General features: G+C 46.3%; 1 protein-coding gene across 3 annotated transcripts; it reads left to right on the top strand.

The window, feature by feature from the left end:
• Window positions 1-2,771: 2,771 nt before the first annotated feature.
• On the top strand, window positions 2,772-21,611 carry LOC135057709 (DEP domain-containing mTOR-interacting protein-like). 3 transcript variants are annotated; one of them, XM_063963495.1, is made up of 10 exons: window positions 2,772-3,027; window positions 3,172-3,368; window positions 4,773-4,951; window positions 6,328-6,451; window positions 7,661-7,839; window positions 9,688-9,879; window positions 10,444-10,560; window positions 10,972-11,042; window positions 21,137-21,241; window positions 21,323-21,611. In XM_063963495.1, the coding sequence occupies exons 2-10, from the start codon at window positions 3,244-3,246 to the stop codon at window positions 21,446-21,448; spliced, it is 1,218 nt and encodes a 405-aa protein (XP_063819565.1). In that variant the 5' UTR covers window positions 2,772-3,027; window positions 3,172-3,243; the 3' UTR covers window positions 21,449-21,611. The 3 variants fall into 3 exon arrangements, with proteins under 3 accessions (XP_063819565.1, XP_063819568.1, XP_063819566.1); XM_063963496.1 differs by having other exon boundaries at window positions 2,773-2,865; XM_063963498.1 differs by lacking the exon at window positions 21,323-21,611 and having other exon boundaries at window positions 10,972-11,071; window positions 21,137-21,223.
• Window positions 21,612-22,574: the final 963 nt, after the last annotated feature.

The following is a 22,574-nucleotide window of genomic DNA, read 5'->3' as shown; positions in this document are numbered from 1 at the left end:
ATGAATGAAATATTCTTATTAAATACTTTGTTCTTTACATAGTTGAATGTGCTGACAACAAAATCACACAAAAATTATCAATGGAAATCAAATTTATTAACCCATGGAGGTCTGGATTTGGAGACACTCAAAATTAACGTGGAAAAACACACTACAGGCTGATCCAACTTTGATGTAATGTCCTTAAAACAAGTCAAAATGAGGCTCAGTAGTGTGTGTGGCCTCCACGTGCCTGTATGACCGCCCTACAATGCCTGGGCATGCTCCTGATGAGGTGGCGGATGGTCTCCTGAGGGATCTCCTCCCAGACCTGGACTAAAGCATCCGCCAACTCCTGGACAGTCTGTGGTGCAATGTGGCGTTGGTGGATGAAGCGAGACATGATGTCCCAGATGTGCTCAATTGGATTCAGGTCTAGGGAACGGGCAGGCCAGTCCATAGCATCAATGCCTTCGTCTTGCAGGAACTGCTGACACACTCCAGCCACATGAGGTCTAGCATTGTCTTGCATTAGGAGGAACCCAGGGCCAACCGCACCAGCATATGGTCTCACAAGGGGTCTGAGGATCTCATCTCAGTACCTAATGGCAGTCAGGCTACCTCTGGCGAGCACATGGAGGGCTGTGCGGCGCCCCAAAGAAATGCCACCCCACACCATTACTGACCCATTGCCAAACCGGTCATGCTGGAGGATGTTGCAGGCAGCAGAACGTTCTCCTTGGCGTCTCCAGACTCTGTCACGTCTGTCACATGTGCTCAGTGAGAACCTGCTTTTATCTGTGAAGAGGACAGGGTGCCAGTGGCGAATTTGCCAATCTTGGTGTTCTCTGGCAAATGCCAAACGTCCTGCACGGTGTTGGGCTGTAAGCACAACCCCCACCTGTGGACGTCGGGCCCTCATACCACCCTCATGGAGTCTGTTTCTGATCGTTTGAGTAGACACATGCACATTTGTGGCTTGCTGGAGGTTATTTTGCAGGGCTCTGGCAGTGCTCCTCCTGTTCCTCCTTGCACAAAGGCGGAGGTAGCGGTCCTGCTGCTGGGTTGTTGCCCTCCTACGGCCTCCTCCACGTCTCCTGATGTACTGGCCTGTCTCCTGGTAGCGCCTCCATGTGCTGGACACTACGCTGACAGACACAGCAAACCTTCTTGCCACAGCTCACCTGAGCCACTTGTGTGGGTTGTAGACTCCGTCTCATGCTACCACTAGAGTGAAAGCACTGCCAGCTTTCAAAAGTGACCAAAACATCAGCCAGAAAGCATAGGAGCTGAGAAGTGGTCTGTGGTCACCACCTGCAGAACAACTCCTTTATTGGGGGTGTCTTGCTAATTGCCTATAATTTCCACCTGTTGTCTATTCCATTTGCACAACAGCATGTGAAATTGATTGTCAATCAGTGTTGCTTCCTAAGTGAACAGTTTGATTTCACAGAAGTGTGATTGACTTGGAGATACATTGTGTTGTTTAAGTGTTCCCTTTATTTTTTTGAGCAGTGTATATAATATGCGCCGTGTCTGCACATTTTCACCTCAGGGGCTCAGTATTTTGCTGAGTGGGGGGGAGGTGTTTGCTGTTTATTTGCCTAGGGTGCTGAGAAACCTTGCACCGGCCCTGGTCGCGGCGGCTGCATGATGTCACGCGCAGCCGCTGTGACCCAAAACATGTCGGGTAGCCGTCTGCCTTAGCAGCTAGGCTGCATAGGCAGAGGGCTACCTTAAACATGCGAAAGCATAACCGCTGTGCTATCCTTTCGCATGTTTGCATGCGTGGGGGGGGGGGAGGCTGGATCTGGCATGCGGAGTGGGCTTGCCCTGTGCTGGGCATCCCCCGCATGTCAGAGTATTGGATCACAGCTCCATGCTGAAATACGACCAAAATTAACTTCTTGGCAGATCCACACATTGGGGGTCATTCCCACATGATCACACGCTAGGTTTTTTCGGTGTGCTGCGATCAGACCAGAACTGCGCATGCACCGCAATGCACAGGCGCGTCGTACAAGTACAAAACAGATCGTTACCCAGTGATGGATTGTACGAAGAATCCATTCGCACAGCCGATCGCAAGGAGATTGACAGGAAGAAGGTGATTGTGGGTGGCAACTGACCGTCTTCTGGGAGTGTTTGGAAAAACGCAGGTGTGTCCAAGCGTTTGCAGGACGGGTGTCTGGCGTCAATTCCGGTCCTGAGCAGGCTGAAGTGATCGCAGCGGCTGAGTAAGTTCTGAGCTACTCAGAAACTGCACAAAATGTATTTGTAGTGCTCGGCTGCACATGCGATCGCACACTTGCAAAGCATAAATACACTCCCCTATAGGCAGCAACTATCTGTTTGCAGCGCTGCTAAAAATAGCTAGCGAGCGATCGACTAGGAATGACCCCTATTGTTCTTACTATTTTACCTGGGGTGCTATGAGGAGATCCAGAAAACATGAACTGATGGGTTTATCTCGGGACAAGTTCGAGCAAGATTTCTTAAATCTGATCTTGCTGACAGTGTTGATCAGTAATTACCATACCTATGTTAGGAGATACGGAAAACATGCAGTGAGGAATCATTTGGAACTATATTTGAGAAAAACTAGGCTAATAAAAATAAGGGTCTGATGTAATTTGAAAGTTCCATGCAGTCAGCACCTGTTCTTTGTTTTATTCTATACAGCAGGCAGAGTAAAGGATGCAATGTGCCCCAAGCAGAAGAACTACCCCTATACTGCACACCACACATCTGCTCTCATCAAACCCAATAAACAAACCCTATTGTTTCTACAGGATTATCCTGGAAATTTAACACTGTCAGGGCCACTTCACTCCATTACATAGCTGAGACTGGCAAGGCAGGTGCTGTCTCCTCTCCACTCTCCAGGTACCAGATCAGGGCCGGTGATACTAGGAGGCAGTAGAATGTTCGCTCCACTGTGTCAGATATAGAGTAGATGTTGTTGGTTTTTGTGTTTGTTTTTTTTGTTTATTTTGGGGGACGACGACACAGGGACACTACCACGTCGTTAAATTGTAATTGAACAAGGTGCGTATAATTTAATGACTACTTAATTCAGAAACAAATCCATTTTGTCAAATCAGTTTAGTGAATAAGGTTGTGGTTTGATGAGTTGAATGTAGAGGGGTAATAAGGGTTGTTATTATTCTAATTGTTTGGGACTTTTTCCAGTGTGTGTATGAGCAGGACTCTGACTAGTCCGCGCATCTCCCCGGCGTAGAGGGCAGGCGTTACTTTTCCCCAATGTCCCTCTTCCGTGCACTACCACAGGTGCCGGGCTGCGAGGACCGGGGGGAGCAGCTACTGCAGAAGAGAACCGAGGACTATCAACGACAGGCGGAGATCAGTCTGGCCGGGGAGCAGCTCAGGTGAGGCCGCTGATCCCTGACCCCGTCTCTCCATGCCCGGATGACACCCACACCCCAGAGACACCGCATAAACCTCAGCACTCCCAAGAGATGGGCAGCCACTGGCTCCTCTGCTGGGACTTTTCCTTCGGCAGGGAACTTAAATTAAAAGCAAGAGGTCCATTCTGTACAAACAGATACGATTTTAAAGATCTATATAAGATTTAAGCAGCCTAATATGGGGAGGGGGTCTGCTATTAGGCCACAAACCCGAACCATTAATCAGATGTTTAATTTTAGACTTATTAACGCTACAATGCAGATCTTATGTGAATCTTCTCCTGTGTGTCTCATTCTATACAATTCTCATAATTTCTTGTGCTTATACTGGTTACTGGTGACCATCATGCAGATGACTTTTAATAGCCCCCACATATGTCCAATACCCATGTCTAAGCTTAAAAGGTTGCCATGCTTGAATAACAAGTATTTATTAAATATTAACTACATCCAATGCAGAAGATGGTTTGTAACATTTGCCACATAAAGCTGATCCCTAATTATTTCAAATATTTTTAGCTCATAAGTTCTTGGGGCTTTTGCATGTACGTTGTTAATGGTTTTGAAATAAATTGCTTGCCATGCTGTGAAACTACAAGTCCCAGCATACTGGGACAGCTATTGGACAGAAGGTATGATTGTGTATGTATATATCCAACTGCTATATATATATATATATATATATATATATATATTATAATATAAAATATATATATTTTTTTTATTATGACAAAGAAGACAGGTCGCTTTCGCATAACTTCTACGTCCATCAGGAACGTCGGTTTTGAATAATAAAGCCATACTTCCCAACATGACCCTGTCCAGGAGGGACACAATATTCTGCTCCTGGACTTCCTTCTTAATTTATGATTGCAATCACCTATGCTGAAACACTTTTCCTGTCCATTAACCTGTTCAAATAAATTAAGAGAAGTCCAGATCCAGAGCGTTTTGTCCCTCCTGGAGGGGGTCATGTTGGGAGGTATGAAACTTAGAAGTTATGCTTTAGTACTTATAACAATTTGTACCCGCGAGTGCTGCTGACCCGACTACTTTGCTGATTATCACTTTCCTGTATGGCATTGGGTCGTATATAGAAGGGAAGCAAGGATGCTGAATTTAATAATACATTATATCTGGTTTTAAGGCTATCCATGCTTGAGGCCAGATGGTTAAATCAAATTGACTGAGTTACTAATTAAGTCACCCATGCTCAACCATGGATAGCCTTAAAACCGGGACTATAGGGGCAGAATTAGGTAAACTCTGCTGTAACCAGCTCTTATGACTCAAATGTCCCACATGCTTTGTTATACAGTTTCACATAGACTGGTGTTATAAACAGACTGTCACTCTCTACCACAGGCTGCGATTACACAATGCTAAGCTGATAAAGGACAGATGCCACCACACATTTACCTATCCAAACTGCTTTGTGGCCAAGGAATTAGTGGATTGGTTGATTGAGCACAAAGAGGCCTCGGAAAGAGAAACTGCTGTCAGCATTATGCAGACATTTTTTGAGTGCAGTGTCATTCATCATGGTGGGTTCTGTCTTACTGCGATGATGCATGCCATGTAATCTAGGTGTTTCTTCCTTATGATAAAATACCAGGACAAGACTAGGGTTAACTAATGGATAAGCTACTAAGGAGTGTACATACATATGCGCAACATAATATAAATATGCAAAAGCCTTTTTAATAACTAATTTCTAGCAAAGAGAAATTCCAGGGAAGCAAATCTTAACAGGTTGCATTAAACCCCTTATTTACAAATTGGTAGAAATAATCTAGCAAGATATCAATGGTAGCTGGGAACACTTTGGGGGTCATTCTGAGTTGATCGTTCGCTAGCTACTTTTTGCAGTCGTGCAAACGCATAGTCGCCGCCCACTGGGAAGTGTATATTTGCTGTGCAAGGGTGCGATTGCATGTGCAGCCGAGGTTTTGCAGTCTGAGTAGCTCAGAACTTACTCAGCCCTTGCGATCACTTCAGCCTGTCCTGTCCCGGGAATTGACGTCCGACACCCATCCTGCAAACGCTTGGGAACGCCTGCGTTTTTCCAACCGCTCCCAGAAAACGGTCAGTTGACACCCATAAACGCCTTCTTCCTGTCAATCTCCTTGCGATCGGCTGTGCGAATGGATTCTTTGTTAAATCCATCACCCAGCAACGATCCGCTTTGTACGTGTACGACGTGCCTGCGCATTGCAGTGCATGCGCAGTAGTGACCTGATCGCTGCGCTGCGATCAGGTCCCTTTACCTCTAATCACACCTGTCTATGGGGGTCATTCTGACCTGAACGCTTGCTGCAGTTCTTCACAGTGCAGCGTTCAGGTCAGAACTGCGCAGGCGCCTAGCGATCGCCTCTGCCTGATTGACAGGCAGAGGCTGTCGCTGGGTGTGAGGGGGCGGCACAGCGGTGTTTGGCCACCGTTTTGTGGGCGCAGTCCGGTCAGCGCAGGCGTGGCCGGACCGTGCGGTCCGCAGCGGCTATGTGATGTCACACGCAAGCCGAGCAGCGACTAGTAGCTCCCGGGCAGCGTGCAAAATCTGCGCTGAGCGGGAGCTACTCCTGAAGTACATCGCTACTGTGAGATGCTTTTGTACTTCAGCGACGGGGCAGGGACTGACATGCGGGGCGGGCTAGCCCTGTGCTGGGCATCGCTTTGTGATAACAAAACCAATATAGATATTCTGGTCTTAACTTATCCAAGCAGATTGGCATGGCAAAATAAATTCCTTGTAATCCCATCCTCGTCCTCAATATCTAGAGAGAACTGGATGAGTTTGGAAAGGCAGTACAATATCTCCATGAAAGAAAAGTTGAGGAGGTTGAATTAAACAAATACAGTATATGTACCACAACTCTGTATAATGCTGCATTTATTTCTGACTGTCTCCCTCCACCCTTAGTTTGTGATGAACATGCGGTCTTCAAAGATGCCAAGCTGTTCTATAGATTTCGGAATGATGATGGCACACTCTTCCCCAGCAGGCAGATGAAGATTGTCATACGAAGCAAGCGATTGTATGAGATGTAAGTATCCTAGAGAAGCTTGTGATACAGTAATTCATTTACTGTGTAACTTGCATTGTCCGCACTGAACACTAACGCTACAATCCCATGTACATGTGATTGTTTCATCGCAACGTTGTACAATTGAGGCCCCAATTAAAATGTTCAGATTGTAAAATGCCACACAGAGGTACTGAAATACAAGCGTATGGTATAATTGTATTCTACACCATGGGGCTTATATATGTGTCAGAAATAGCTTTCTATAATTTGAATCTTATTTTTTTGGAACCTTGTTATTAAGGGGTCTATTCATGCAGCAGAGAAAAGCCCTGTTTTGCGGTAAACAGGGCTTTTCTCTGCTTACCGCAATTCACAGAGCGGGTTACCGTGGAGAAGTCCCTGACTTCCCCAGCGGCACCCCCGCTCTGTGGCTGAATCGCATCACCATACGTTTGTATGGTGACTGCAATTCATGTAGGAACGGAAAGCCCAGCTTTCCGTTACCCTTCGCAAAACCCCATCGCCTGAGGCTTGTACAGGAGAAGAGAAGTGAAGACGTCCATCTCCTGCCTTCTCCCCGCCCCCTTCCGTGACAAGAACCAATCAGAGGAGCCCAGGGCATATGCATTTGCATATGCCGGGTCACCTCCTCCTTGCTGCCCTTGCCCGCCGCTGGAGGTCTCGTTTCCCCGGCGCATGCGCAGATGACACCTGGAGGAAGGGGGGACGACACTGAGCATGTGCAGAAGACCCCAGCCGCGGTATGAAGAGAGAAGCCGGGAACAGCCGGATACCGCATCGCATCAGGGAACAGGTAAGTATTAATGAATTGCGTTAAAAATCTGAAAAAAACCCTGAAATAAGAATGCAATGTTTAGTGATAAGTTAAACATAAACATCGCATTCTTACATGAATAGACCCCTAAAGCTGAAAACTATTTTAAAATGGCTTTGGTGGAGGCCAGTTTATAGGAGCTACTCTTCTAATCTGATAACTGGATGGTAATACTTGTCTTTGAGCGGAAGCGCTGGCTTGAACTCCGATCAGACTTCAGGTAATGGTAGGGTGGAGTTGTTTCCAGAAGACCCTTTCTCTTTGACACTTAAATGGACTGTTTATTTTAAGGATTAGTTTTCACCTACTTTTATGGCAGACATTAACTCTTTGCTCTGTGCTGCCAGCATACAATGCTCTTCCCTTTTAACAAGTTTGTCTGTCTGCATCAGGATGATCAGTCAAGAAGACCCCATTCTTCAGTTGCGGGAGCAAGGTTCAGAGCGATATCTAAGAACGTTTCGGGGCTCCGAGATGTTGGACTGGTTGGTGAAGCATGGTCAAGTAGCCAAAAGGGAAGACGGGGAAAGGCTGTGCAAAGCAATGTTAGAATATGGTATAATCCAGCATGGTATGTATGCCATTTTTTTTTTCTTCTGCTACACTTTTTTTTTATTTAGGAAGAGTCCAGATAGAAACATATATTTAAATAATAGATGTAGTGTACAATCCAATCACATGATCTCATAGAGTACAACCATAGCCCAATAAAAACCTATGGATGGGTAGTATTGTTTAGCAAACATTCTTAGCTTTGACGTTTTTTTTTTTTTAAATTTATTATGTGTGTTTGAAGAGAATTGAGAAAAGTTGGTTGTGGGTACAAACACATGAGAGTTATTGTAAGCAATGATAGTAGATGGGGCCTAACTCTGTAAATGATGTGGCAGGAAAAGTGTGGGATATTGCAGGAAGCTTGGTGGGTTAACCTTATAAATACAATCAAGGGGCCAAGATCAGAAATAATTTATTGAGAAAATGGTAAGTAATTTTCTCAGACTATAAACCAGGTCATGTTTTATATAAAACTACAAGGACTGTGGTTTATTTACTAACCAAATGAAATGTGCAGTAAGTGATGGCAACCAATCAGAAGTAAGCTATTATTGACTAATTTTCCCTACATTGATCAAACCATAGATTTGCTTTAATATTGGGTGCCCTAGTCCTGTGCCAATGTACACAGTAGATGTGAAACACAACCTTCTGCCTTTTGTAAATGTCCAAATGTTCTTTTTCCTTTTTTTTTTTTTTATGATCTCCTCCAAAGAAAAATGTATACTTTGATGACATTTCTGCCCTTTCACCTGAACTATCTGCACGGCAGTGTGGTGTATGTAATTTGCTGAAATGGGAATTCCCACACCGTAAATACCAACATTTTGTAATTTCCCATGAAATTGTGTTGGATAGCCTATATTCTGCCCAGGGTCGGACTGGCCCACAGGGGTACCAGGGAAACCACCGGTAGGCCCCACTGCCTGAGGGCCCACTCCTTCCTCTAGGGATCAGGTTCCAGACTGTGCACTTGTATTATAAATGGTAGATATGTTGCATTACACTGCACTAGACTATTGTGTATTTCAAACCTTTGTGGAGGTTGGCCACACCCCCTTTGTAGGCTGGCCACACCCCTAAGTATGGGCCCCTATAACTGCATTCCCCCGGTGGGCCCTTCATGCCCCAGTCCGACACTGATTCTGCCCTGTAAGAGGCCTGAAAAAGCAGAATATCCCTATGTAAAAAAGAGAAATAAGCTTAGAGCTACAGGCTGTGTACAAGAGGTCTTGATTCAGAGATGGACGGAAGTTCAATGCCGCATGTATGCAGCATTGAATCTCCTTCCAATGTTTAGGCGGGGCATGCAGGAGACTTCTTAGTAGATATGGGACTCCTTCATACATGTAACTGTGATCCCAACACTGCAGCCAACATTGCAAGCTGGGTTCCAACATCACGATCATCGTTCTGAGTAATCCTCAACTTGCACAGCTGGCCAGTGGAAGCAGGGGCTGCGAGCCCAGGATGTTTGTGTGGTAACACACAGACCCATGGCTTTACCCCTTCCAGAAAATGTGGGTGATACGCCCCCTCCCCTGTTTTGATTATCGCAGCCCTCCCGCCGCCGCCCTGCCCATCCCCTCAATACTGCTACCTGCTCAATCGGGCAGAGGGGAACTACGGGTGACTACGCAAGGCCCATTCCGTGCATGCTCAGAGCTGCAGATTGCCGATAATCGGGAATCTGCATGAGATCCAGTAACTGTGTCCGACTATGAATCGGAGCCAGAGAGCCTCTAATGTTAGCATTCCAGCCCTAGGCAATGCTAAAAACTTATTGTTACTTGGTCTTAATTAGCTTACTGAGTCTTGCAAATGAGTCTCCAATATTCCTTCTCCATTTCTGCTTTTCCTCTAGTAACTGGACGACATTACTTCTCCGACTCAGATCTGCTCTTTCAGTTCTGCATTAATTTTAGGCGCAGAAGAAAACTGATAGAAGTCCTCAATGATTCATCACCTTCAATGGACCACACAAGAGAGTCACCTGATAGCCCATTCTGCCTACGCAAACTTAGCTCTGAGCTCCCCCAAGGCAGATTTGTGTGTGGTAAGAGCGACTACATTGGTATGATCCACTGATAACAATGTACTTATGTGCTCATCCAACACCATACTTGTCCTAGACCGTCATGTTTAGTTTGCTTACAGCTCTCCTCTCCAGCTTCTATGGAACATAACGTTTAAAACTTTTAGATGATGCTTTCTATGATTAAAAGGAGAACTTGTGTAGAAAATTCCTTCACATATGTGGTACGATGTAACAGAGTCTTAAATCGCCGGAGGTGCGGAATGCTGGACGATCGCCGCCATTTTTAAAAAAAATTATTATTATTATTATTATTATTTTTTTCAGGGGCAATCACTAACAAGGCAAAACCATTCCTTGTAAGTAATTGCCCCTTTAAAAAAAACATCCAAAATCATCCGGCGTCCCACTCCTACAGCAGTTTGACTCCATTACATCCTGCCCATAGTTCCAGTTGTATTTATTAAACAAACACTAAGCAATTGTTTGTCTTTGTCTTTTTTATTTTCTGAATAGAACAGCTACATTTTTAGTGGAGTAAATAATATATCTATATTATCTTTATTTGATTTTCAAACATCCAAGCCAATGAATTGAGGTTTCAGCATCCTCCATTATCAAAGCGAAGCAGCAATTTTTGCATTGGAACTGGTGCCAGTTACTGCTATCCTCCACTCAAGCCTGTGATGTCCCCTCCTTCAGGTGAGATGGTTCAAAGACACACAGCTGACTTTTCAGTCCGAGCTGATGAGACACACTGAGGCAAATAGTAAAAGGCATGTGAGTGCAGTTTAATTTTGAATAGAGCACATTCTCTTGACCCTTTGCATTATTGTAGTGGTTCCCATTGTGGTCCTCAAGCCGCCCCAACAGTCCAGGTTTTAAGGATATCCCTGTTTGTGCACAGACAGTATTATCAATCCGACTGAGATACTAATTAAGTCACCTGTGCCTAAGCATGGCTATCCTTAAAACCTGAATTGTTGGGGTGCCTTGAGAACCATATTTGGAAACCACTGCATTAATGTGTTGCAACTTTTTGGTAAGTCCAATAAATGTGTCTTAAGGATGGATACCTGCACAAAAAATTGATTCCATTCTTCTTTGTTTCAGTGCTTAAAAAGCCAGTGATGATAGACGAACTGTTGGCGCCAGATTCACCATACATTCTGAAGACCCTTACTGTAAGCAGGGAAGGGTTTGTGTCAAGAAGGTTGGTGGTGAAAAGGGAATTATTCCATGCTCTGAAGGGCCAAGATGGCCACACATTGCAATATTGCAGTGGTCCCAGTATCACATCAAGTGTGGTCCAAAAATTACTGCTGTGCCAGATAAGTCATCCACCATGTATGGTAATGAACCTGTTAGCCTGAAGGTCCGGTCAATCTCCAACTGCAATAAAGCCTATCCAATGACGGGATTTTGTCCCCTTAACATGTGGCAAAATGAAACAATGGTCCTGTTTTACACTTCATATAATGGCACAATTGGCCCACGTAGGACAACTCTGTTTGAGACTTCCCTTTTGTAATGGATGCTCTGCTTAGTGTAATATAGGGGCAGATTAGGTGAAACAAATGGAGCGTTTCTAGTAGTTTCAAACTTTGAAACCTTGCTCCCAATGTTTTCTACTTATCCAGGTATGGTTTGACAAACTACCAGAAAGAGACCCTGGGGTTTATGCACAAAGTGTCGGGTTGTAAAATCTAGCAATTGATAGGGTAGCCAGAAACATAAAATGGTGGTGCTTTTGCCTGCAAGACATGGCGAGCTTTACAACCCACTGCTTCAGAAATATACCCCCCAGTTGTGAGAGGGGAGACTGGCATGCAGTTTTAACAATCTGGTTCCTCAACACTGCACTGAATTCAATGATTAGTCCAAAACTGAGTTTCCCAAACGCTGCCAATTACAGTCCAAGTTTTAAGGATGTCAATGCTTGTGTCCAGAAGGTTAAATCAAATTGATTGAGGTATTAATTACGTCACCTGTGCTCAGTCATGGATATCATTAAAACCTGTACTATAGTGGCAGAGTTTGGGAAACTCTGGTCCAAAAGATGTTTGATCTGTTCAGGGTCAGTTTACCCCTTTGTATGGAATTCTAATGAGGCCATGGTATCATCCCTTAAGCCTTCAAGAAATATAGTCATTAACAGTTCTTCTTTCTGCCGGCACTTGGAGAAGACGAGCTCCAAGCACCGGGAATCCGGATCTCTGTATGCTTTCAGCGTGACCCGGGTTGGATGACCCAGGTCACATTGTTTACACAGCAGTGATTCTTGAGTAATGAGACCTGGGTCATTTTGATCTTATTGGTACGGCCACACCTTGAATATTGTGTACAGTTCTGGGCACCACAGTAGAAAAAAAGATATTGTGGTACTTGAAAGGGTTCAGAGGCAAGCCACCAAACTGATCAAGAGGTTAGAGGCACTGGACTATGAGAAAAGGCTTACTAGGTTAGATATGCTTACACTTGAAAAGAGGCGTCTAAGAGGAAACATAGGATACAAGGATCTATCAGGCGATTTGTTTATCAAAAGGGCTCTACATAGGACACGTGGGCACCCTCTGAGGTTGGAAGAGAGAAAGTTTCATACCGAACAAAGAAATTTAGAAATTCTCTGCAAGAGAAGGTAGTAATGGTGGACTCTGTTAATTTGTTAAAAAATGGATTAGGGGGCGTGGTCTGGCTGTATCCCTGAGCAGACGTGCTGCAACAGGGCTCCTGAGAATATAGCCACTAAATTCTCATTCCCGCGACCAAACTTGGACTTGAACTCCCCCAAGTGTTGTATCTACGACAGAGAGTGCCCTGCTGTGCGACCCCGGGCGGCGACGAGACACCGCAAGCTGCTACGGCGGTGAGGCCTACGCCGCCCACTGAAGCCGGGGCCTTGAGTTTGAGGACGGCCCGGCGGGAAGTTCCGGACCGGTGCGCGGCCGTAGCGGGACCCGGACGGCGCCCTGCGGACACCCCTGGAGCCACCTGATTGCCTGGAGACCTCCCCTGGACCCTCAGGGACATCGCTACGGACCCCCCCCGGGGATTCCTGCTGGCTGGTGGAAGGTGGCCTGAGACTTGATAGGAGCCGGGAAGGGCGCTCCGGAGCGCGGGCGGCGGCCATCTTAGAAGACGGAGCACGGAAGGTGTGGCGGCGGAGGCACGGAGGAGACGCCTGACGAGCCTGGGAGGTGAGCGGTCTGCACTGAAGTGGCTGCTAGTCCCCCCACCCGAGCCCCGGGTGTTTACGCCGTCCACTGGAAGCGCGTTGCCGCGAGGGAACGCGGGCCCGGCCGGGGCTCCCACCCTCCCCCCCTGCTTGTCTGATAAAAGTGTGTAGCCGAGATCCTTTACCCCTGGGCCCACGAAGGAACTGCGGCTGCGGGACCCGACATCCCTGCTCTCCCCCACCAACGCTTACCTATCCCCGCTCCTGCCACATCCAGCGACATTCAGTGAGGGTCTGCAGTCATCCCCCTCACGGCCGACCGTCAGGCGACATAAGGCCCCACAGTGGATCTGCTTGGAATCTTCTCTGGGGGCTATCTCTCTGCAAGCGTACCTCGCCAGACCGCTGAGCCCTGCTCACCCGTCCTCCCTCCAGCATAGAGAGCGCAAGGTACACCCAGGGGCCCTGAGCTGCGGTTAGCCTCACACATGCTGGCACACCATCCCTCTCCCCAGCATTTGTCCTAAACCTGCACATGGGAAGTATCTCCTGGCCCTTTCTGTGAGGCCGTCATTCACTAGGCCCAATTTTGCTCACTCTCCCCCTAAAGGGCCACCTATAACCATATATAACTGGGGCTGTCTGTCTCTATCTTAAGGCGCTGGACTCTTCCTATACTACAACCTACTGCCCGGGGGTACCCCCCCCCCCCCCCGGCCCAATGCCGATGTTTCTCTCTATACGATACCCCAGTCCCCCATGATCTCTTCAAGCCGGGGAATGCTCTGCTGAATGCCTATGGGTGCGACACGGGGGGTCTTTTCATGTTCTATCTCTATGCAGCCTACATGATGGATCACTAATTACTTACGTTATATCTCAGCTCTGACCTATGACCTTCGATATCCTCGGGTCTGTCCTACACCATGCCTAAATCTAAACCCAAGTCTAAGAAAGCCACAGCTTCGGCAGAAATATCGACCTTTATATCCAAGATGAAGTCTAGTGCGGCCAAACCCCTGGCTGCCCCCCCCTCTGACCTGGTTTCGGAATCTGAGGAAGACTCGTCAACCCCTGAACCCTCTATGAAAGATTGCTTCTCCTCAATCTTAACGGAAATGAAGTTGCTGAAGCAGGCTTTCCACTCGGAGATCCATAAAGCCATCTCCGGCCTTAAGGTCGAGATATCTGATCTTTGAGTCCGCACTAACGAGGTGGAACAGAAAATCGATGAGGTCGTCACCTTCCAACAGGAGCTGGAGCACTCGGTACATGTCATGCAGGAGGATATATACCTCCTCCAGGATCAACAAGAGGACGCTGATAATCGCGCACGACGTAACAACCTGCGCATTAAATATATTCCAGAGTCAGTAGAACCAGCCCAACTGGAGGATTTTCTCCTTAGGTTCTTTCAGCATCTCCTGCCGGACGTCACTTGTGAGCAGTTCCTCTTGGACAGAGCCCATCGCTCACTACGTCAAAAGCCCTCAACCTCGTCTCCCCCACGGGACGTAGTTTTACGCTGTCACTATTTCAAAACCAAAGAGAGAATTCTGTCGGCTGCCCGGAATAAAGACGTGTGCCTATTCGAATCACATAAGCTATTGGTGTTCCAGGACTTATCCCCTACCACTCTCAAGAGACGCTTTGATTTGAGGGAGTACACCCAAATCCTCAGAAATAATCAAATCCGCTACAGATGGGGCTTCCCTTTTGCTTTAATTGTACAGCTGGATGGGAAGAGATTGTCAGCACGTTCCAAAGAAGAGGCTCACAGGCTCCTGTTGAGACTGAACCTGCCTCCCCCGGAGGCCAACAAACCTCCCTCCCCACGGGATGTTCCAGATCTCCGACACTCTCCAAACTCACCCCTCCCTCAGCGAGCGCCTAGACGTCTTTGGTCGACAGTTCCGGAGAAAACCTCTACAAACCATGACCCACCGTGAAAGTTTTTGCACAGATGTGCTGCAGGGTCACTATATGTTATATGTTAAATATTACTGTTTTACAAACTAGTTTAGAGGTTTAAGAATCTCTTCTTGAGTTGAGATTGTTTATTTACTTATATAATCCCAACAGTGGTCCACTGTGACAGGTTGTTGCAACGACCCCCTTGGTCGCCCCCCCATATGTTTATTTGGTGGGCGTCCCGGTGGCCGGGGCCGCGTCCTCCACCGAGCCTCTATAGTCAGTTTTGAGCTTGAGGGAGTTTTCTTCTCCCTTAAATTCCCCATACGGGTGCTCAAACATACAGACCCGTACGCAGCGTACAATGGGTCGCTGGCTCGGTCGATTCTATGTGTTTATTTTACAGTCTCTTAAGGGTCTCTTTATGACCTTTTGGATTTCTCTCTTTTTTCTTCTTTCTCTTTTCCCTCTCCTTCTTTTTCTTCCCCAACTTCCCCCTCTTCCTCCTCCCCTTGTTCCCCCCGTCTCCCAGGGAGACTACTTAAGGTTCATTAAGATCACTCATGCTATACTTATACTTGTAACATTATGTCTGTTAACGTAATATCCTACAATGTGAAGGGCCTTAACAGCCCTCAAAAGAGGACCAAATTATTTCTTTTTCTGAAACAGGTGAGGGGAGATCTGGTATTCCTTCAGGAGACGCATTTCAAAGGGACCTCCCACCCTGAGCTGCGTTCTAGACGCCACCCTGTTGCCATACACGCTTGTGATCGCACTCAAAAGAAAAGAGGGGTCGCCATTCTGATTCCCGCCCACTTACATTTGGACGCAGACCGAATCATTAAGGACAAGCGTGGTAGGTTTCTCATTATAGTAGGTAAACTTAATAATGTCCCTATCACCATGGTTAACGTCTACGCCCCCAATATTAACCAGGCCTCGTTCTTTGCTTCCTTAGACTCCAAAATCGCCCAATGTAGGAAAGGTGACCTCTTAATAGCAGGAGACTTTAACGCTATACTACATCATAGTCTAGATCGCTCCCATCCCCTCCCACGGTCCCAGTCCCATATCAGCTCCCGCAACTCTAGAGCCCTACAGTCGCTGCTTAATAATCACCTTCTATTTGACTCCTGGAGGGTTGTCGATCCCCTAATTAAGGATTACACGTTCTATTCCCCAGTCCACAATCTATATACTAGAATTGATATGATTTTGGTAGGAAGGGACCTAACATATAGAATCCAGAACTGCTGTATCTATCCAATCACGTGGTCTGATCACGCCCCGATTTCTCTGACTCTGACTGGGCTAGCTCGCACTCCTCCCCCCCCCCCTCCTGGTCGCTTAACGACGCCCTCCTCCAACAACCTGAAGTATTACAGCAAACTACTCAGGTATTAATTGACTACTTCAACGAGAACCAAACCCCCGGCATATCCGATATGACCTTGTGGGAGGCACACAAGGCGGTCCTTCGGGGCCACTTCATCCAGACTGCGGCCAGGATCACCAAGCAGCGTTCCCAAAAGATTCTAGAGTTATCTAATCAGCTCCACCAAATGGAGGAGGTGCATAAGTCCTCTCTAGACCCTGCTGATTTTGAGACGGTACTTAAAATCAGAGGTGAACTTAATTTACTATTGTCTCATAAGACTGAAATGTGCCTTAGACGTCTTAACCAGATCTACTACGAAAAAGGGGATAAGGCGGATAAACTACTAGCCAGAAAACTGAGGGCTAGGATTTCTTCCAAAAATATCCTATCCATTCGCACCAAACAAGGGGCTCTGACCCATGATCCTGACCGCATCCTGGGTGAATTCGAGGAATTTTATAAATTACTGTACAACTCGGATTCTACCCCCCCCTCATCACCGAGACTTGAAAAAGGAATTGACTCCCTCCTAGACGAATGTAACCTACCATCACTGAATGGCACGACAGTGTCTCAATTAGGCTCTGAGATTACTATTGAAGAAATAGAGAACGCACTAAAAACTCAAAAACCGGGCAAGGCCCCCGGACCCGATGGGATGTCAATTACTTATTACAAAAAGTTTAAGGGGACGCTTCTACCCCACCTTTGCCGGCTCTTCAATGGTTTCCTAAGTGGTAACCCTCTATCACCCCGTACCTTAGAGGCACGAATAGTCTTAATCCATAAACCTGGGAGAGATCCCACCTCCTGTGCCAGCTACCGCCCCATTTCTTTATTGAATAACGACATTAAGTTATTCGCCAAAATTATAGCCTTAAGATTAAACCCTGTCCTTCCGCGTTTAATACATGCTGACCAGGTGGGCTTCATCCCAGGCCGACAAGCCAGAGACAATACACGAAGAACCATTAATCTGGTTCATCTTATTAACAAAACTAAAATGCCTTCCGTCCTTCTCTCGCTAGACGCAGAGAAGGCCTTTGACAAAATACTGTGGCCTTTCATGTTTGCCACTCTACGCAGATTTGGTCTGGGGGGAAGCCTACTTCAAGGCATTCAGGCACTTTATTCCAACCCCTCAGCTAGAGTCCGGGTCAACGGCAAGGACTCTCAACTCTTTCACATTAGCAACGGTACACGCCAGGGGTGTCCCTTGTCTCCACTAATCTTTGCTATGACGATCGAACCTCTGGCGTGTATGGTTAGGGCCAACCCCGATATCAAAGGCATACATGTTGGTGAGGAGGAATTTAAATTATCATTATTCGCAGATGATGTCCTCCTGACCATCTCCTCTCCCAATATATCCATCCCTAATCTATTTAAAACCCTCTCATTATACTCTCATTACTCTGGATATCGTATTAATTACTCCAAATCGGAGGCCCTCCCACTGCATCTTGATGAGAATGCCAGATCTCTCCTTGCTGCTAACTATAACTTCTCTTGGCGCTCCAAGAAAATCAAGTACCTTGGAGTGTACATCACAAACTCCTACGACTCTTTATACTCTGAAAACTTTCCTGCCCTCTTTAAATGTATAGAGTCTGACCTTAGAGCTTGGGACAAACAGATTATAGCCTGGTTTGGACGGATAGTTTCAATCAAAATGAACATCCTTCCGAGGATCCTATATCTGATCCAAACAATCCCTGTGAGCATCCCCGCTGAGGCCCTATGTCGAATGCAGAAATTGTTTGTAAAATTTGTATGGTCTGGTAAGCCCCCTAGAATTAGGACCTCCACTCTGATACGTGACCCGTTGGCGGGGGGTAGGGTATTGCCGGACATCCGTAAATATTATCATGCAACCCACTTGAGTCAGGCTCTGACGTGGTTCTCCCCTGCCCCCCGCCTGCCTTGGATCCGAATCGAGCTTCTGGCGGCCGGGGTCTCCTCTCTGGTTTCCCTCCTCTCACCGACCGGGCCACTGCGGTCATTACAAACCTGTGTCCCTTCGACAAAACTCACTTGCGCCTTGTGGTTTTTCTGCATTCGACACTATGGCCTGTCCACTTTCCCATCTCCTATCACGCCCATCTGGGATAATAGGGACTTCCCTCCAGGCTCCACTTTGCAATCTCACTCGTGGCTTCATCTGAATCCACGCCCGGATCTCGTATATGATTTTACAGAAGGCTCCTCATGGCGTTCTCTACAATCTTTATGTGACAAATACGATATCTCCCAACCCGTATTTTACGAATATTTACAGCTCCGCTCCTTTTTAGGATCCCTCCCCAAAGCCCAGGTTATCCGCCAACTCACCCCCTTGGAGCGCCTATGTATTTACTCTCCTATGCGGCAGGGTATTATCTCTATACTCTACGGATTACTACGTTCCCTGAAGGCAACAAGCATCCTCCCCCATGAACAGAAGTGGGAGCGGGACCTAGGTCCTCCACCTGATGAAGACTCATGGGAAACCATTAGACAAAAAGTAGCCCAATCATCAATTTCCTCTCTTGTGAAGGAAAACTCTTATAAAGTCTACACTAGATGGTATCGGGTTCCAGCAACAATGCATAAGATCTTTCCCGGGTCCTCCCCATTGTGCTGGCGTGGATGCGGCCAGATTGGAGACTTTAAACACATCTGGTGGTCATGCCCCAAAATGCATGCGTTCTGGTCTCAGGTGGAGGCTCTCTTGGGCTCTGTCTTCTGTTCACAGATATCTCTGGGTCCCTGGTCAGCCTTGCTGGGCCTACCCTTACCTAACCTAGACAGCCAAGCTAATAGCTTAGTGCTCCAAATCTTACATGCAGCTCGCTGTGTAGTAGCAAAAAATTGGAAAAACACCAATACTCCCCCTAGGAGCATGCTAATAGCAAAAATTTGGCATATCTCCATGATGGAGAAAATTACAGCCTCCTTACATGACAGATCGGACAAATTTAGGAGGATATGGGAACCATGGTTCACGTATACTACGCCCCCCGCTACCGGGATTGGATGAGACATGTCACACTGTGAGGCAGTTCTTTACACCATACAGGCCCCAATAAACATAAGAGGTGTAGTAATACAGACCCTGGTTGTACAGATGGTATGATTTGTAGCTGGGAAGTAATACTCTCCCATCTCATGCATTCACTTAGTCCGCTTCTCTGACGAACCACCACTCTCCCATCCCCCCCCCCCCCCCTCCCCTTTCCTCTCTTTCCCCCACTCTTTTTCTCTTTCCTCTTCTCAGATCCTTTCTTATTATTTTCTTTTTTGCTTGTTTGATGTTTAAACATAAAAAATTGTGATGGTCGAGACATGCATAAACTGGGTATTCTCACAACATGCCCTTGTTTCTGTAATATTTGGTTACTCACTAGAGGATAACTTGTATGTGATTAAGCATTTACTTGGAGCTGTCATCTCCTGTTTGTTCTGTACTTGCATGCTCGACTTTTCCTCAATAAAAACATTAATTTAAAAAAAAATAAAAAAAATGGATTAGATAAATTCCTAGCTTAACGAAATATCCAAGTATATAGCATTTAAAGGAAGAGAATGTTAGAAAAATCATGAATTATAGCTGTTATTTAGATTTATAAACCTAACTTAATCTGGGTCATTATAGTTAACTAGTTATATACAGAGTAATGTGTGAATTATAATACAGGTTGAACTCGATGGACATTTTTGTCTTTTTCAGCCTCCTCTACTATGTTACTATATTACCCTTTCCCACCAAACCTCCGCCTGGGTTGTCCTGGCAATAACCCAGGTTAGAAGTTTTGGTGGAAAAGAGGTCTAACTACTCAGCCTACGTTAGAATGTCACCCCTCTCTCCCATACCACTTCTCCAGACACAAGCAGGTTTAAGTGCCAAAATATCTACATAAGCATTTGCACATGTGTGCTAATCTGGGGATATGCAGAGATTTCACTCAAGGTATGCAATGTAACTGGCCTAGTTCTCTATATGCATCAAATATTTGTTAAAGACTTTGGGGTTATTGTTTTTTTTTTTCCCTTATCATACATTTGTGTTGCTCATAGCACACAAAACCGCTTAGAAATTGACACTTTTTTTTTTAATTACCTAATAAAGTTAAAGTATTTTGAATATATTAATATCTTATTTAAAAAAAAAAATCAATATCTTGGGGGTTTTAGACACCCCCCCCCCCCCCAGTTGCCTTAATTCCTAGTAATAGTATACCCCACACCCTCTTAGTACTAAAAAAGATAAATAAATGTTTTATAACCTGCCTTACCCATTAAAAGCCCCTCTTCTTTTGTACTCCGCGCCCCCTTCTGTATTTTCATAATTATTATTTAGCCCCCTTCAGCATAATTTAATTTTATATTCACTCACCCCATGGTCATATGTTTACTCCCACCTCCCCCCCCTCCATATGAAGGGCACAGCGAAGCATGTTTTAGGGGATCTGATGAGTACTTGCAGAGATCAGCCAAATAGTTCATGGGGGGGGACTAAGGTCCCCTTCCCACACTGTGATCCCTGATGCATGCGCTGCAGCATGCCATCTTCCTGGCATTCTGGGGTGCGATTCTGGCAGTGATGTCAATGATTTGTGACCGGTGTATCACTGTAGCTGTTCGGGCAGCCAGAGGAGATCCATTCTGCACTTCATCTAAGCAGAGGTAACATACTCCTGGCTCCAGTTGCATCACATGTGTCTATGCCCAGCAAGGGGTTAAGGGAGGATTATTAAAGTTCAGCATCTGGTGTACTTCTAGTCTATCCACAGAGATTAAATTGGCATTAACCATAGTAACATTTTTTCCAGATCATAGGTGATGATGTAGGTTGGGGTTTTGTTGCCCGAGGAACAGGTCCATGTCACATTCAAGCGGTGGACCCTGGTGGACCAGCAGCTGCTGCTGGCATGAAGGTAACATGATAATTTTGTTGTTTCTTTGTTTGCCAAATGTGTTTAAGAATTATATTGATAATGTTCAACTCCTTTTTCCAGATCCGTCAGTTTATAAAATCTGTTAATGGCAGCAATAGCCTTGGTCTCCCTTACCAGACCATCTACAAGCAGATTGTGGCAGGTCCTCGCAATCTCATTCTTGAGGTTCTGGAGCCCCTTGACTGATGTGAAAGGTTCCACCTACAAGTGTCTGTAATAAGTGATACTCTTATGAGTATGCAAGTTGCTTTGATAAGCACCTCTGCTTTGTATTAAAGAGAACGTTTCAAATATTTCACTTCCATATGACTAATAAAAGTGATATTTAAGTCGTTAGCAAAGTTATAAATCTGTCTCCCTGAGCCTATATACTACACTTATCTGGCAGGAAGAGCAGGGCCTGATTAAGGGTTCCAGCCGCCCTAGGCTAATACAGAAGTGACCGCCCCCCCTTCCTTCCCCACCACTACATTTTTTGCTCACATTCACTTAATAATCTGTAACAGGTTTGGGTCTCGCATCCATTCATATTGCCCCTTACTGCCCTAGCAGTGCTGGCAATGGCGGCAGTAGCATTAATTGCAGCCTTGGCAGCGGAACCAGCCACGGGTCTCCTCTTCCCAGTGCCGCCCCCCCCCCCCCCTCAGGTTCCAGGGCTCCAGCCTGCAGCCTGACTAGCATATTGGTCAATCAGGCCCTGAGGCCGAGTGAGTGCTGCGGGGATCGCGACCACTGCCGCTGCTGAACTGGCTGAGTCTGCCTACCTGAGACCAGCAGACCTCTCTCCACACCCCATGCGGCTGAACCCGGGCCCGGACAGATGGGTAAGCTGACCAGTAAGCCGTGGAAGGACCCGTCTCCTCTGGCGTCCTCCTGAGCTGTGGCGGCCATATTGACTGCATACAATCTAACAGGCGCTCTGGCAGTTGGGCCCCTCTGAATACACTGAATGTGCCTACAAACACCTGATGCTGCAAATCTGCCAACAGTGTTCTGGTAGGTATGCTGGCTCCTGCTCTCTTCCCTGTTGCGTGGGTCCTTACTGTTCGGTAGGGGTCACAGCTGGATTTCTGAGGGGAATTGATAGTTGTTTTCTCCCTATAGACTGTGGTACCTATATCAGCTACTCTATTGGCCTGGACTATTATCCTTCAGCCCGAGTTGGTCGGATACCTCATGCACTGCTGTTTGCTTTTTTTGCAATCTATAAGTACACAGTGCTCTCTATTAAGCTATCATAACTGCCTCACACCGGAGGCTGATTTATGGCCAGATATAGCTGTCACTTGTAATGGTCCTTTCCTGTGACACC

The sequence above is a fragment of the Pseudophryne corroboree genome, chromosome 3 (assembly GCF_028390025.1).
Source record: "Pseudophryne corroboree isolate aPseCor3 chromosome 3, aPseCor3.hap2, whole genome shotgun sequence".
In the NCBI taxonomy this organism is placed as follows: Eukaryota; Metazoa; Chordata; class Amphibia; order Anura; family Myobatrachidae; genus Pseudophryne; species Pseudophryne corroboree.
Note: the sequence above shows the minus strand (reverse complement) of the source record. Positions and strands in the feature narration are given on the sequence as shown.

Excerpts from the sequence above, each read along its gene's own strand:
- LOC135057709 (XM_063963495.1), top strand. The coding sequence starts at position 3,244 with ATGTCCCTCTTCCGTGCACTACCACAGGTGCCGGGCTGCGAGGACCGG. Across the intron at positions 3,369-4,772 it reads CTGGCCGGGGAGCAGCTCAG|GCTGCGATTACACAATGCTA; the intron begins GTGAGGCCGCTG and ends TCTCTACCACAG. Across the intron at positions 11,043-21,136 it reads ACATTCTGAAGACCCTTACT|ATCATAGGTGATGATGTAGG; the intron begins GTAAGCAGGGAA and ends CATTTTTTCCAG.